The sequence below is a fragment of the Triturus cristatus genome, chromosome 5_1 (genome assembly GCF_964204655.1).
Source record: "Triturus cristatus chromosome 5_1, aTriCri1.1, whole genome shotgun sequence".
In the NCBI taxonomy this organism is placed as follows: domain Eukaryota; kingdom Metazoa; phylum Chordata; class Amphibia; order Caudata; family Salamandridae; genus Triturus; species Triturus cristatus.
Genome location: NC_140587.1, coordinates 992662540 through 992679998, shown reverse-complemented (window position 1 = coordinate 992679998; position 17459 = coordinate 992662540). Strand labels below are relative to the sequence as shown.

Sequence of the window (17459 nt, the reverse complement as noted above, 5' to 3'; positions counted from 1 at the left end):
AAAGCAAAACACCCGTCCTTTGGCTGATAACCCCTCCTTATTCCTTTCCCTATATTCTAACATCATCCTCCCTCAAAACGTAGGCACATCTCACGGTTAAGAAATAAGATGGTACAAAGAATCTGCGAGCAGGTACTCTACAAACCTTAGCAATGAAAAAAGAAAATCACGGAGTATTGAAAAACCAGAAAAAAAATGATAAAAAATCAATCCTGCTTCAACCCGAAAGACATATGTTAAAATTTAAAACAGCAGCCTACAGGAAAAATGTCATCCAGGCCAACAAAAACAATTTCAGTATATATCTGAATGGAGTCTAAAACAGACCAAGAAATGTTTCCAAATGCATCCCAACGACCAAGACAGGTCAGCAATGAATGATGATTATGCACTGATGCCCATAATACAATTGATCTGATTTAATAGAACTTCCATTCCTCAGCCTTACATTCCATTGAATACTTATTACTAGGCTATCCAGCAACGAAATAGTTTGATCAGTGGTGCGAGGAGGCCCCTGGTGGACATAGTGAGCGCCGGATGGCCCGGATCTTCTTGTCTACCTCCGGAGAAATGTGATCAAGCTAGTCTCTGTGAGCATCCTTGTGCTGTTGCTCCGGGGAGCGGCTGCCTGAACGGACCGCCAGACAGAGTCTGGTCCAGATGATCTGCGATAGGGCCACCCTGCTAGAATCATGTTGCAGCCCTAAAGTTGGGTTATATTATCATGGAAGATGCCCCTGGGCCTTGATGCCGTAGGGTGGAGTGGGCGGGCATGGTACCCACCCCTACAAGGGAATGGTCAGTAAGTGCCTGGCCTACGGAGTGACAGCAAAAAACCGTAAGAGACCATATGCATATGAAGACTCTAACAGAGTGGGAGTTAAATAAAACATAAAACAAACAACAACTGATAAAGCTCATATATTAGACCCACTCCGGCACCTTCTGAGCAGAAGACGATCAACCAGGCATAACATCCACAAGCGACTTCCACAGGCACATACCTGCCTGGAGAAAAGGCCTGAAAGTCCCCCAAATTTTAAGTCAAAATCTAAACGTGCCCCTAGTAGAAAACACAAACATGTGTGGTCGTGTATGGGGACACATATTGTGCTCAAGTCATACACACCTTACAAGCAAACTTCTTGATTTAGAGACCAGGGGCCTCATGTAGGTAAATAAATTTTACCGGTTCTTAAATACCGAGCCGTACCGAATCGGTAAATTAGAATCGGTAAGTTATATGTAGGTAAAAATTCGGTAACAGTTACCGATTCGGTAACAGTCGGTAAATACGAATCGGAATTCACCGATTCGGTAAATACCGAGGTGATAATTACCGAATCGGAAAATACCGAGGTGGTATCTACCGAATCGGAAAATACCGAGGTGGTATCTACCGAATCGGAAAATACCGAATCGGTACGTACGGATTCGGTAAATAACATCACATGACTTGACGAAACAGCTAATCCTGTGCAACGACAGCCCACCCAACCAGGAACTGCCCACACCCAGGCAGGTGTACACAATTAGCCGAAGTGGCCACACCCAGGCAGGTGTACATAATTAGCCGACCCTGGAGAGGCTCGGAGTGCAGAGGAGAGGCAGGGAGCAGTTGCATGTGCGAGCGGGAAACGAACAGCATGTCCAGCCAGAGCACACAGAAAGACGGAGGGGAAAGGAGGAGGAAGCTCAAATTCAGCCCCAAGGAACTCCAGGTGCTGGTGGAGGAGGTGGTGAAGCAGCACCAGAAGCTGTTTGGGAGGCAATCCCTGCAAGTGCCTGAGGCCGAAAAGCGCAACATATGGCTGGCCATCCAGGCGCAGGTCAATGCTGTGGGAGTGACCCACAGGGAAATTGAGGTCCTCAAAAAGCGCTGGTATGACCTGAGGATTGTGACCAAGAGGAAGATGGGCGACATCCAGAAGGAGGCCAGCCAGACCGGAGGTGGAACCAACAGGGCACCTGCCCTCACCGAACTGGAGGAGCTGGTGGCGGCCACACTCGAGCAAGAGAGCGTCGTGGGTCTTGGGGACGCCGACAGCTCTGCCAGAGCCGCAACACACCAAGGTAAGACGAAAGCACAGCAATGTAGCCGCCCCTACCCCTATCCCACATCCCCCATTGTGAAACGAGAATCACACTGCAGTCCACACGTGTCAGTGCAGACAGGCAATGCATTCCGGGAGATGTAGTCAGGGCCACACTAACCATGACGTAAATGTCACAGGGCAACAAGGCATGTCACGCACTCGAGGCACAAGGAGACAGAGGACAGATTGGAATGTGAAATGATTTATTGTGACGCTTGCAATGCAGCCCTTCGGGGACACTGAGCCAATGTTGTTTTTCTGTCCACAGATGTGACATCATGCAGTACAGGGCATGCTGCAGGGGAGACGGCACACCGGCCACAAAAATCACCTCTAGCCACCACGAGTTCAGACCAGGGAGCAGGCCCACTTTCAGCCGCACCACCTACGCAGCCAGCCGCGCCGCACACAGAGCCACCATCACCTCACCGAGAGCCAGCATCACCACCACCAGAGCCAGCATCGCCACTCATGTTCGATTCACCGGCCACATCTCCGCTTGCAGGTGTGAGAATGAGGAGGCGTCCAGCAGCCAGGCTACGAGCCTTAGACACCTCGTCAGACGACAGCATGGGCCCAGAAGACCGCACCGGGCCCCAGGAAGGGAGCCATCCCACTGTGCCCCACACCTCACAGGCAGCACAGAAGGGAGCAAGAGGGCGCCGCAGGTCGCGTGTCCAGAGTCCACCAGCACCCACTGACGGCCATGGTGTCTTCTTGGGGCTCGAGGGCCAAATGTTGAAGCAACAGCGCCTGCAATCAAAGGCAGTAATGTCAGTCCAGAGGCACATGCGGGTGATGAGGACAAGCTTAGTCAACATGGACACAAACATTGGCGGCATGGCTGCGGGCATTCGGGACATGTCCCAGTCAATCCAGCAGTTGTGCAGCAAATTAGATGCTGACATCGAAGCACGGCGCCGGGAACGCCAGAGAAGGGACACTACCAGCAGGGCACTCAACCGTCTGGCAACTGCGACTTCCCTACTTTGCCGGCGCTCTGTGACGATGCAGGAGGGCCTAACACAGTGCTGCAGCGACCTGTCACGGGGGATGGTGCAGGTGACAAGTGCACTAGGGGTGCTATTGACAAGTCAGGCGTCGACAACTGCTGCAGGGGATGCTGCGGAGAGCATCGACACCAGCAGCAGCATCACACCCCCCGTCCCAGAAGCACGCAGGAGCAGCAGGCGGCTTGGGGTTGGCTCTAGTGAGGATGCACAGGCCGTGCAATCCACCACTGCAGCGCGTATGCGCAAACATTGATGTGGCCCTGCTTATCCACTTGCCATTGGGTGACGTAACCCTGGACATACTCATTGTATAGATGGCATATTGCCAGATTGGCCTGTTCATGTGTTCATGGCGTGGTGCCACATTAAACTACGTCATGACTTCTCACGACTCGCTGTGTCCCCTCACTTACTCAGAAATAGTTGCATGTGATCTCTGCCCGTCTCTCTCTCCCATCGATTGCAGTTGGCACTCTAGCTGCGCTGCCCTCTGGCTGGCCTGACTCATCCTCGTTGTCCTCAAAATATGTTAGTTCCACATCTGTACCTTTTTTCGTGGCAAGGTTGTGCAGCATTGCACAAGTGGCAATTATCTTGCAGCAGGTGATGGGTTTGTACTGGCGTGCGCCTCCGCTCTTGTGGAGGCAGCGGAACCTGCTCTTCAGCAGTCCAAACGTGCGCTCCACCACATTGCGTGTAGATTTGTGGGCCACGTTGTATCGTCTCTCACTCTGGGTTGCTGGGTGTAGGTAGGGAGTGAGGATGAATGAACGGCATGCATATGCACTGTCGCCTGGATGAGTAAAAGGGAACCATCAGTTACATGCCTCTATACACTCTGATATGCAGGTTTCAAGGGGCGTCACTGTTACTTACCCAGCAGGTATCCCTCTCCGAATTCTCCGGCTCTCAGTCGTGTGTAGATCCCACTATTCTGGAAGATGTAAGAGTCGTGGGTGCTCCCAGGAAACTTTGCAACAATATCTGTGATGATGTTCCCTGCATCACAGATCACCTGCACATTGATGGAGTGGGTGGACTTCCTGTTCCTGTAGATGTGCTCTGTGTCAGCTGGAGGACAGATTGGGATGTGTGTACCATCAATACAGCCGATGACATGGGGGAACTGTGCCATGTGATAAAAGTCTGTTTTTGTTTTCTGCAGTGCAGCCTGTGTGTTTGGGAAGCTTATGTAGTGGTGCATTCTCTGCATCATGGCATCCAGGAACTTCCTGAAGAAACGTGACAGGCAACTCTGGGATACCCCACCCACCGCAGCTATCACCACCTGATAACTGCCGGATGCCAACAGATGTAGGCTGCAGAGCACCTGCACATGTGGGGGTATGGCGTGCGCCCTTCTTATTGGCTGGTCCAGGAGTGGGTGAAGGTCCCTGATTAAGTCCATGATGGTTTCGGGGTGTAGCCTGTACCTCTCATGTATCTCTGCATCAGTCAGCTGGAATAGTGTGATGCGCTGTCTGTAGATTTGTTCCTCCCGTCGCCACACCCTCAGTCCTGCTGCCTGTAGACGTAGGCGCCTTGCAATGACGTACATGGCGGCCATGTTGTCCACGCAGTTGCATTTTGGGATTGCTTATGTGCATTGTTGATGGTTACCACCTGCTTTCCATCCGTGTTAATTACCGACTCTTATTTACCGATTTTCCTGGATTTCTTAATTACCGACTGCTCCTACATGTCATTTTAAATTTTTACCACTTCATATTTACCACTTCATATTTACCGATTCGTTAATAATGTATTCGGTAAATATGAATCGGTATTTTAGAATTCGGTAACTATGAATCGGTATTTACCGCCTCATATTTACCGAAAAGTGGTTTTTGGACTCCTACATCTCACTTGTCTGAATACCGGTCGGTAACGGGATATTTACCGAATTTCGGACGTTACCGACCGGTATTTGGCTACCTACATGAGGCCCCAAATGAGCATCTAATACTCAGCATTGGAAAAATACTCAGCATTGGAAAAATGAATTAAGTGAAACTCCAATGTAATTTTTTTATAGGGTACGGTAATAACCACGTGGAGCCATCACAGAAGCAGGTCAGCGGAAACTACCTTGATTTGGATGGAAATAAAGGCAGTTGAAAAGAAGATGAGCTGGCCCATCATTGTTGACAACATTGACTCACTCATTCTCACTCCTGGTCCTATGATGGAGAGAACTGATAGGCATTCGTCTAGACATGAACCAGTCATGCAGAAAATCTCTGACACTGAGGACTGTACGACTATGTCAAAAGAAACATATTTCACAATGGAAAAGGCACAAAGCTGTTTAGGTCAGAAATGAAGAACTCTGTAGATGTTCGAGACAAAATGAGCTTAGCGTTATTGGAATACCAGAGACCGCTCGTATTAGAAATATGGAAAAAATGGGGAACATATGAATCGTACAATCTTTAGAAGAGAATCCGTGCCTGAGGTATTTATTGTGGGATACAGCGCCAGTATGCGGCCCCATAAACCTCCCCCAGCCCAAAATCAAAGAGCAATATTAGCAAGAATCCTTAAATATATAGACTGAGACACAGGTTTACACCTGGAAAGAAAGCTAGAAAATATACAACTCGACAGGTCCGTGATCATATATTCTGACTTCACAGCGGCAGTCAGGAAGCTCAGAAAACATCTGCGTGCGCAAAAAGAGTACTACATAAAATGGAAATAAAATGCGCTATATAATACCCAGCAAAGTTTTGCACTAAAAATATGGGGAAAACATTCTTCTTAACAATAGATGGAACATCCATGCAATAGAATATACAGACACCGTGATAAGAGATAAAAAAGCTTCTCACCACAACAATTTCATGGACTCTGAGTAAAAGGTGGACAGAGAACTATGCTACTCGCATACCTTACCTTTTATGGGCATCTTCATGATGGGTGGCAGGCAACACGAAGCCTTCTTCGTCTAGTTTAATCTCTGCATCTAAGGAAAACGGATGCACATTTACTTCATATAGACAAAGGATGAGCCAGTCTTTAATAAGTAACTTCTAAAACTCGGCACACACGCCTCAAACACACCACCGAATTAGCCAGAACACTATTAAATATAAATGCATACTTTATTTTATGCTGGGTCACGGAGGCTTAAGAACACTAGTTGATCAAGCAGTAAGTCGATGAGTGAATACATTTCATAAATGTCCCATTTGTTACTTTATTTATATTGCATCTTTGGGAGACCTTGAAAATCTTTGGGAGACTATGAAAAAATATGACATCCCAGAAGGGCTCCTGGTAGTAATCCAGGAGTTACATACTCAGAATTGGGCCTAAGTAATTAAAGATAAGGTGGGATCCTTTGCGCAGAAAATAGCGATCAACAATGGCCCAAAACAGGGCTGTGTATTGGCCCTCTTACTCTTCGCTATTTTCCTAGCAGATTTGCCAAGGTTTTTGGAAGTAGACAGAAGTGCAAGCCCAAAAATGAATGGAAAACAAGTATCCTGTCTACTTTACGCGGATGACCTAGTAATTTAGGACCAGACAGAGCTGGGTCTGCAGCGGAAGTTAGATGCATTTAGTTAAATATTGTGGTGCAAAGCATTTAACCGTAAGTATGGATAAGACTCTTATGCTTTGGGACGAGAAACCAGAGGTTCAATTGGTACCTAGGCACATCTAAATTGGAAATTGTGAACGAGTATAAATACCTAGGGGTCTGGTTTGATAAGTCCTTAAAGTGGCATATGCATTTGGAGGCCCAAAAAACCAAAGCCCTGACATCTGTGTGTGGGCTGAAAAAATGTGATCATATCTACGGGGACATGTCTCACAGAGCAGTGTTAAAGGCCTACAATGCTATGATACCCTAGCAACTACAACATGGTGCAGACGTAATTGGCTTAAGTGGCAAAAGCAGCTGGGATGTAGAGAAAGGGCAATGTATAAAAATCCCTAATGTCTCTACCAGGCTCATCTATGGTCCACGCAATTAGAGTAGAGCTGGGAATGACTTCCTTGAATGTTCAGGCACAAGTGGCCTTATTAAGATTTTGGACTATATTGGATATAGGAGAGGCCATAAAAGTGTCACAGTGGTGCAAGAATGAGGCCCAGCTTAGTGAACAAAAGTGGGCAAAAGAGGTCAGGAAGAAATTGTATCCAGTTTGTGAAAATTTAAATGCGAGAATCGACCAAGAGACCCTACAAGTAGACGTAACAAAGAGCGAACTCAATATTCTAGGGAAGGAATTGTCTAAGATGGAAGACATGGAGTATCTGAGAAACAGTTAGTGAAATTTATGATAGCTAGTTGGGAGAAAGAAATTTGGTTCCCCTATTTGGATATATTACCCAATCAATGGCTTAGATTAGAGGTTTTAAGATTGAGAATTGGCGTTAATGTTGGTATGATTAACGGGAAAGTAAAAGCAGAAATGAGGCAACCCGATGTTAAATGTACATGTAGGCTGAGCACAAAATGCGATAATTTACAAACTTTAGTGGACTGCGCAAAAGTGCAGCCTTGCGGAAACAGTTCTTAGGTCTGTTTTTTTTAAAATATGGGACCGTTTCGCGTGCACAAGCAATCGAGCTTCTCACTGATATGACAAAATCTTGTAATTTCAGTAGCCATTGCAAAGTACAGGGAGGCCGCAAAAAACTTTTTCATAGAAAGGGTAATGGATGGCTGAGAGATATGATGGAAGTAGGATAGTTTCCTTGTTAGACAAAGCCTTATGTGTCCTATATTGTTTTATGAATACATTGTATAATAGAAATGTTTATAGTTTTTAAAAGTTTTATGCCATTTTATAGATGTGTGTATGTATTACAGTTTTAATACAGAGTAAACCAGGGAAAAAGTTCATGGAAATTAGATAATTGTATTGGACGTTATGATGAATTGAGCACATTTTTAGATTATTGTACAGGGTGATGTTTTTATGGGTTTAAAGGCCTAAGAAGTCCTCCTGAGTCTCAGCCGGGAGTGACCCACGCTAGTTCCTGGTAAATTGGCATCTTGCACATATTCTTTGCTGCTATTTTCTTTATAAAAAAAAAAAATAACCTATTTTTAATCCTTGTACTTCTGCTTACTTTGCACAGATTCCGCGCTCAGCTAGAAGTCTACCACAAGGTTTTCGCGAGACTTCAGATGCTGAGGCGGCCATCTTGAAGGTAGTAGGTCAGCGGGCCAGCTCCCATGCCTCCGACGCTACTTAGGCACGCGCCGACGCGAGCGCTCATAGAGAAGTTCTCCTGAGGCTCAGCCGGGAGTGACCCACACTAGTTCCTGGTAAATTGAAATTGCGATCTTGCACATATTCTTTGCTGCTATTTAAAAAAAAAAAAAAAAGAAAAAAATATTTTTAATCCTTGTACTTCTGCTTACTTTGCACACATCCCGCGCTCAGCTAGAAGTATCATGCAAGGTTTTCGCGGGACTTCAGACGCTGATGCGGCCATCTTGACGGTAGCAGGTCAGCGTGCCAGCTCCCATGCCCCCGATGCTACTTAGGCACGCGCCGACATGCACAGCAGGCCCGTCTGCGCCAGAACGACGCTAGACAAGATGCCTCTCCTTTGAGGGGTATTACCACCTATACTCGGGAGGACCTGCTTGAGCTGAGGACCTCTGTAAGTGGGTGTAAGCAGGCAGATGGGCTTACTGTTGAAGGCCCTTTCTGCTCTTTAAGGTGTGGCCTTCAAGCCACATATACCTTCCCCAGGTGCCACCGCCCGCTTAAGCCAAGGTTGCATGTGAGCATTCTTGGTCTGAACTGTCGTTCATTAGTCACACATCATGCTGATGTATTTGACCTACTGGAGGAGGCTTCTCCGGATGCTCTCTTTCTTACTGAGACATGGCTCTCCGATGACACGACAGCTGAACCCGGCTTGGTGCTCCCTGTGGGCTATAGGATTCTGTCATCGAATAGAGCATCCAGAGGGGGTGGGGGGTATAGCGATAATTTATAAGTCCTGTTATCCTTGCTCCTTCACTAAACAGTCGATTATCGGCTGTGAGAGTGCCTATTTTAAATGTCACCTTGAGCCCAAACTACACTATGTCTGGGCTTCTTGTGTACCGACCTCCGGGACCTTCCCCAGGTTTTAGAGAGGCCCTTATAGATACAATTAACATGCTAGCAGTTGATACCGCCAATTTTACGGTGCTGGGAGATTTAAATCTCATTTAGATAACACTGAGGACACCGATATAGCAAGTTTCGTAGATGACCTTGCAGCGTGCCAACTGCTGCAGTTGGTCGTAGGCGCTACGCACACTGCGGGTCACTTATTAGACCCGGTCTTCACCAATATGTCCCATATTACTATGCGTGCGCCGGCTAAGATGGGTTGGACTGACCATTTTTTGGTCTCTATGTTCCTGTATGAAGTCACTCCCGCCCAGTCCAAGGGTCGGTCGACTGTGTTGAAGCGACCCTGGTATGAACTGGACTGTGATCAATTTGAGGTTGGCCTCCTGGATACTCGGCCCGATCTGCCGGAGGACATCAATGAGGCATACGGGCTATTCTCAGATTAGATTAGGCGTCCATTAGATAGCCTAATTCCCAAGAAATGGTCAGGTAGTCGTGAAACTAAAACAATGCCCTGGTATAACTCGGACCTCGCTGACATGCGTAAGGGATGTAAGAAGCTGGAGCGGATTTGGAGAAGGGATTTCTGCACAGTAGCTAAGGACATTTATAGGGCAGCTATTAAAAAATATCATAAAACCATCTACCAGGCATGAGCGGCTTTCTTTTCTAAGCAAATCTGCGAAAGCGTTAATCCCGCCAAGAGCATGTTCTCTATACTTGCTAGTCTGCAATCTCAACAAAATGGCGTCGGGTCCACCATCACGTCTAATCAGCAGTGTGAGGAGCTGGTCACCTTCTTTTTAAAAAGGTGGACGATATCTACAGCTCCTTCTCAACCGTACACAGCAATCCATCGGCGGCATTTTGCTGTCAGCAGTGAAATACTCTTCACTCTTTTCCACTGATTTCAGTGGATCAGCTGCAATTGCTGGGTAGCAGGATTAAGTCGGGTTCTCCTGCTGACGCTCTTAAACCTGACCAATTCAAGAAGGTATTTCCAACCATCCTACCCTTTCTGATTCAGTTGATTAATAAATCTCATAGTACTGCTACGGTGCCCAGGGTCAGGAAACAGGCTAAAGTAATTCCGCTGCTTAAAAGCCTGCTCTTGATCCAACTAAAGCAGAAAGCTATCGGCCCATTTCTCTGCTTCCTTGGGCAGCTAAGCTCACAGAGGCATACGTGAATTCTCTCCTGTTGGACTTCCTTACCCTCAACAACATACTGGACCCCTCGCAAAATGGCTTCAGGCCAGGTCACAGCACAGAGTCGGGTCTCCTGGCTGTGACAGAACATCTCTGGTCTGCCATGGATGCGGGGCAAACGTCGGCGCTGATCTTGTTGGACTTAAGCGCCGCGTTTGACACGGTATCACTTAACATTCTGTTGAGACGCCTGGCGGAAGTAGGTATCACTGGTCAGGCATTGGAGTGGCTTGCCTCATTCCTTCACAAGAGGTCATTCTCAGTTTCACCCCCCCCCCCCCCGTTTGAGTCCAGTGAACACTGGATCAAACAAGGGGTGCCACAGGGTTCCTCCCTTAGCCCCCTGTTGTTCAACATTTATGTTCAACCTTTGGCTGCCGTAGCCTTGAGCAGGGGCCTGACCATGGTCTCTTATGCTGATGACATTCAGTTAGTGGTGGCACTCTCCAATAACACCGAGCAAGACGCCCTTAAGTTTCAGGGCGATCTTGCGGCAGTGGCTGAGTGGATGACTGCTAACTGTCTCCAACTCAATTCCAACAAGTCGGAGGTATTGGTGGTAGGCAGAGACCATGGTCTGTGGAGTGACCACTGGTGGCCAGCAAGTCTGGGCATGCCCCCCCCCCCCAGCATGTGGTTAAGAACTTAGGGGTTTGGTTGGACTCATCTCTAAACTATCGAGCCCATACCAAAAATACATCAGGGATTTGCTTTGGACTTCTACGGGAGCTCAGGCCTTTGATGGGCTTCTTTGATGCCTAGATACGTCAGGTCATCATTCAAGCTATGGTCTTGTCTAGAATTGACTATGCCTGTTCCCTATATTTGGGGTCAATAAAGCAGAGGTTCAGAGGCTGCAAAGGATACAAAACGCTGCAGCCAGAACACTTCTAGGCTTGCGCAAGTCCTGCTCTGTGTCCAGTGCCATCCGCCGTATCCATTGGCTTCCGGTGGCTAGGCGCATTGAATTTAAGGTCCTATGTATCTCCTTTAAGGTTTTGAAATCTGACACCCCGCCTATTCTGGCAAATATTCTCTCTCTGTATGTTCCATCACGCCCCCTTCGGTCAGAGGGCCAGCATTTGGTGGTGGTCCCTCGGATTCGAAGAGTCCGGGCTGGTGGCCGCTCTTTTTGTTATAGAGCTGCCACGCTTTGGAATACACTTCCTGTGCAGATTCGGGGTCTTAATAACTACCTGGATTTCAGGAAGGCCATTAAGACGCTTCTTTTCCCCACTAACTAGCTGGTGCCACTCTGCGATCTGTCAGTCTTTCTTACAGCGCCGGGACGCCGTTTTGCTGGGGCAGCTTTTGCGCTATATATGAGAATCTAACATAACAATCTAACATAATGGTATAAATAAACATAATGTTTAACTTTGACTTGACTATATTGCACCATCACTGACCCAGTCAGTGCTGCACACAGCTTGCATTGAAGGTGGATGACGACATTAACCGGCAAAACGAAAAACATGTAATTGCAGATCATTGCAAAATGGATAGCTGGAGTATGCATTTTGTGCAGGCAAAAATGGTGGTATGGGTTACTTCTGGTTGCACAGAGCCAGTATAAAGTGTCGTCTGTAGGGCTCCTGCCAGAATAAAACATCAAAATCTGGGGCGTCTTTCATCGAAAGAAAGGAGGCCTGGAATAACAAAGGTGTGACTATCTGGGAGAACATTAGTGGGGGCATCCATCATGCCCTCTTGCCAATGCCCCTGCTAGAATTTCACTTGTTTGATGTTCTACATGTTTATTTCTAGTCTGAGTACAACTTTCGTGCCGCAGTTAAAAACCCTTGCAAAAAGGATAGGCACTAGATAAGATATAGTTGGGGGGGGGGGGGCTGGGGGGAGTTGAGTTGGACAGGTGCAGTCTGGGGACCTGTGTATTAAAAAAAGAAAAAAGAAGTAACAAAGGAAATAAGGACAAACGCTGCAAAACACAAATAAAACTCAACAGCGGACGAATCCGCTAATCTAATATTTATAGATTGTGGGGTATTAGTGCACAATGATACATTGTGGGAGGGCTGTTTTTCATTTTTGCCTTTTCTGGGTGGCTGCCAGGAGCACAGCAACCCCATCCCAAGAAGGTGAAACTTGCCCTATCTCCCCATGGAGAAGCATTCACAACTGCGGGAAATGTTTATTTTACTTATGAAACACTCTCAGCTGAAACATTTACTTTTTTGGCTAAAGAGTGTGGGGACCCCTTGGTTGAGTCCTATGGCTACATTATGTGGCATGTAGTCAATGTAAAGAAAAAATAAGACTATAGAACACGTTTGTTAGATTTGAATTACAATCTTATACTGACAGACTTTTTTTCTCTTGATTTCTTTATTAGTTTTATACCTCCAAATCAATAAATCAAGTGTAAATACAATCATACTGCATGCCCGCCTCAGCCGAGGTGGTTTATGTTTCACCAACAATACATGTCAAAGTCAATCTTCAATATTCTCAGCATCATTTCGTGCTTAAACAGAACTCAACAGTAACAAACTCCCCCCCACCTCCCTTCCAACCCCCCCTCCGCCCTCGCTCCCAATACCCCGCCCTGCTGCCGGGTCTCTATAACTTGAAGTCTAAGTATCATAATCCTTATGCTGGGTCTCCGTGCGCCACTCCCTTTTGTCCTGGGGCCTCCCCCCGCCCAGAAGACGGCGGCCTTGCCAGTAGGACCTCGGGTAGTTTGTCATCCCTCCTGGTGTTCCTGATGTGTCCTTCCTCTGCCAAAACCACACTCCCGTAGATCCGCCCTCCATTTCGCTAATAATGGCCCTTGCTGGGATAACCAATGGATCGCAATATGTCACTTACCTACAACCAGACCCAGCATCAGGAATCGCCTGCTTACTTTTCCTTTAGGATCTCGAGGAATCAATCCCAGGAGACAGGCACGCGGGTCCAGGTCTACTGTTCACCCCATTACCCTGGTCAGGTCCCCGAGGACCGCCACCCAGTACGTCTGGTTCGTTGGGCACGTCCGCACCATGTGAGGAAAATCTGCCTGAGCGTTACGAAATCTAGGGCAATGTGGATCCCTGGTGTTGTCGATAGCCTGGAGCCTCTTGGGTGAGAGATAAGTCATATGTATGATATTATACTGGATTTGTTTGAAGCGATTAGTAACCGACACCTTCCTCACACCCTTGTGTATTTTTTCCCAATCTCGTGTTGTGACCTCCTGCGGACACACCTGCTGCCATTTATGTTCTTTAGGGGGCCTATCTTTTTATCTTCCCTCAGCGCCCTGTAGAGGTGGGTCACAAACTTACGTCCCCCTGCCATCGCAATCATGGTGACCAGGGTTTGGGTGTGCCCCGGAGCCTCTGGAAACGAGGGCCATAATTGCCGCGCTGTTGCCGCAATTTTAGCGTTTTGCAGAAATTGCCCTGATCCCAGTTCAAAGGTGGTCACCGCCTCCTGATAAGTGACGAATTTCCCATCCGGGTAGAGGTCAGACAGCATCAGACAGCCGCCCTCCTTCCATTTATCTGTTGTCGTGACCAGGTCTATTTGAGCAAAGGGTGGCATCAGCCAGAAGTCCATCTCTGGGGCAAACGGCCTGTCTCGGATCAGTCGCCGTACCACCCGGTTCCATGTTGCAGCCACAAGCCGCACCAATGGAGGACCGTGTTCTCGCCGCCCCCCTACCTGCCACAGAAGTGCTCCAAGTTGTCGGTCCCCATATGTACCTGCCAGTAGGGACCTCTCCCAAGAGGGATCAGTGTCCAACCAGGCGATAGCGTGTTGCAATTGTGACGCGAAATAGTAGAGTTCTAAATCTGGGATCGCTAAACCCCCCCTTTGCCCCATCTACGTTTCATAACCTCTAAACTTACCCTACAGCGCTTCCCATTCCATAATAATAGGATCAGCAGTGCATCCAGTTCCCTGAATGTCTGGTGCGGAAGTTCAAAGAAGGAACCTTGCAGTGTGTACAGACAGCGAGGCAGGACCACCATTTTTATTAGGCCAATCTTCCCCATTAGGGAGAGTTGAAGTGTGTTCCAGAAGGCAATACTACCCTGCAGACCCCGAATTATTCTCCCCATGTTATGGGTAAAAAATTGTCGCATTCCTTTCGATCCATATTCCCAGATAGCGAAGCGTGTCCTCTACCCATGAAGTCCCCTCTCCGGGTGTTGGGACTCCCTCCCAGTCGTTTTCCGATCCAACCGCGTACAGCTGTGATTTCGTTTTATTAATGGAAAGCCCGGAGGCGGCCCTAAACTGTGACAGTGCAGCGATCAGAGTCAGCAATGACTGTGTCGGCCGGTTCAAGTATATTAACGCGTCATCGGCATACATCATGCTCCATACTCCCTACCCGTATGCCCTGCCCCTCGAGTACTCCGCGGAGATGACAAGCCAACGGCTCCATTGCCAGGGCAAATAGCAAGGGGGAGAGCGGGCATCCCTGCCGTGTCCACCTCATTATGGGTATTATGTCCGATACGCATCGTCCCGTGCGAACCCTTGCCACCGGTCGTGCGTAGAGCAATTTTATCCAATTTATAAACCCCTCCCCCAATCCCATTTTTAAGAGTACCTGCCAGAGATAGGCCCATCTGATCGAGTCGAACGGTTGTTCGATATCGAGGAACACTAAAGGTGCTCTGCTGGGCCCGTCCCTCCAATGAGTGCATAACGTGGGCGAGGCGGCGAATATTTCTCAGCGTATTCCTGCCCAGACTGGTCATCATGGACCAGCCGTCGAAGATAGGGGCGGAGTCTACATGCCAGCACCTGGCTGATACTTTTAAGATCTATGTTCAGCATTGAGATGGGCCTATAAGAGCTAGGAAGGAGGGGATCTTTTCCTGGCTTGGGGAACATCACTATCAATGCTTTCCGCATGGAGTCTGGGAGCAGTCCTCGGTCATGAGCCTCCGCTGTAATTTCGAGGAGTTTCGGGATTAGGACCCCCCCCCCCATACTCCTTATAAAGTTCGGCGGCTATGCCGTCCATCCCAGGGGACTTCGTAGTCTTCAAATGGGCGATCGCCGCCCGTATTTCCTCCCCTCTAAGGGGGCCACCCAGGGCCTCCCGACTGTCCGCGTCTATGCAAGGCAGTTACATCTCAGCAAGATAGGCCTCCCTGACCTCCGGGGCCATGGGGGCTGGGTCTCGGAATAGATTTTACATAAATGAGTCCGAAATAAGTTATTAATCTTTTGTTGGGTATATACCGTCTGGCCCAGATCATTCTCAAGTGCCAGAATAGGGTGAGGTTGAGTTTCTGCCCGAATCAGTCATGCTAGTAGCCGCCCTGCCATATCCCCCTCTGTATACTATCCTCGCCTGCTGGCATTTCTATTAAATTTGCCGAGCGAGTCCCACGTGTCCCCTAACTTCTGGCGCACCTCAGCCCATTCCGGGAACCTCTCCTTGTTCGTGGGAAGGTCCGTCTCCAGTGCCACCAAGCGTTCCTCATACCGCCGGAGATCGCGTTCTAACACTTTTTAAAACCCCCACCTCCGTGGATAAACATATTCCTTGCACCACCACCTTCATTGAGTCCCATTCGATCGCCCTAGTGCTGGCTGAGCCCCAGTTGACCTCCACATAAGCCTCGAGCCCGCTCGAGATAGCATCTTTATAGATCGGGTAGCCGAAAGCCTCGGTGTTAAGCCTCCATAGTGGTACCTTAGACCTTGGTCTGCCTAACGGGTATGTGAGTAAGAGCGGAGAGTGATCGGACAAATAGCGGGCCAGATATTGCGTCTCTGCAATCCGATGTACCACCATCTTTTGGATAAAAAAATAGTCCAGTCTACTGTGAGTATTGGCTGCAGGTGTGTGGCACGAGTCCACCCGACGACCGGGGTTGCGGTGTCTCCATACATCCAATTGGCCATAATTCTGGAGCATCTGGCCCATCGCTTCTCTAACTCTAGGTTTGGTATCCAGCTTTGGGGGGTATCTGTCTAACTCCCCATCAAGGGCCCAATTGAAGTCTCCTGCTATAATCATTTCTGTGTCTGGGTCCAGGTCCAGCTGCCCCAGAACCCGACCCAGAAACCCACCATCATCACTGTTCGGGGCATAAATATTTACCAGGCATATACTGCGTCCATCTAGCGTCCCCTCCACCATCCCAAACCTCCCCTCAGGTTCCTGTTTAGTGTGCGTAACTTTAAAGGGAACTCCCGGTGCCACCCAGATCAGCGCTCCCCTGGCAAATCCCGAATAGGATGTGGTGAAAAACTGACCCCGCCATCTACGTTGGACATATTTAAGACCGTCCCCCCATAGGTGCGTCTCCTGGAGCAGGGCTATGCTTACCCCATACCGTCTAAGATAAGTTGCCACCCGGATACGCTTGATCATGTTATTGAGCCCCCGAACATTCCATGTTATCAGTTTATACCTTTGCGTGTCACCTGCCATTCATTAGCAATTGTTGGTGTTGCGGCACCTGTCATGCGAGGGACCCCTCAAAATATTACAGTGTGACCCCCCAAGATGCAGACTTCTCCAGCTTCCAGTGATGCAGCTAATACTAGACCCGGCAGCAACCCAAACAAAACCATATCGTGAAACCCCAACTCCCCCCACCCACAGTCGGTAGTACTTCATACTCATAACCCGGTCCTGGCCAGAGGACTCAGAAACCCGCCCCAGAGCTCCACCCACTCCCTAAACCGCCCCCCTCAACTTGTAATAACGAATAAGAATTAACGTACTCTCCCAAGTCGGAAGGACCCCTCTCCCCCAACTCTGATGTTCAGCCGACTGAATGGCACCGCGCAGCCCCGCCTGACCAGTGGTCTAGCCAGGCCGCCTCAGCTCTCTACTGCCGGCAAGTTGAAACTATAAATGATCTCAGCACCGAGTCCACCACTCACTTGTCTCCAGAGCTCTCAACAACCGGGCTGGGGGCACCTCCTAACTTCGACTGTGTTTCCTGTACTAAACATAAAGGAGAGAACTAGTTCGGTGTCGGGATCGCCTCCAGTTCTGTAAGGAGAGTGCCATCTTGTCCCACCGTGATACGTCCTCCATCTGCCAAATCACGTCCCCTCGGTTGC

General features: G+C 48.5%; 1 protein-coding gene across 1 annotated transcript in view; it reads right to left on the bottom strand.

Moving 5' to 3' along the window:
* FASTKD3 (FAST kinase domains 3) overlaps positions 1 to 17459 on the bottom strand; it is an 87935-nt gene that overhangs the window by 34305 nt on the left and 36171 nt on the right. Inside the window, exon 5 of the mRNA XM_085606099.1 lies at positions 6008 to 6077. Coding sequence (XP_085462225.1) covers positions 6008 to 6077 — 70 coding nt within the window. The remainder of the gene's footprint in view (positions 1 to 6007; positions 6078 to 17459) is intronic.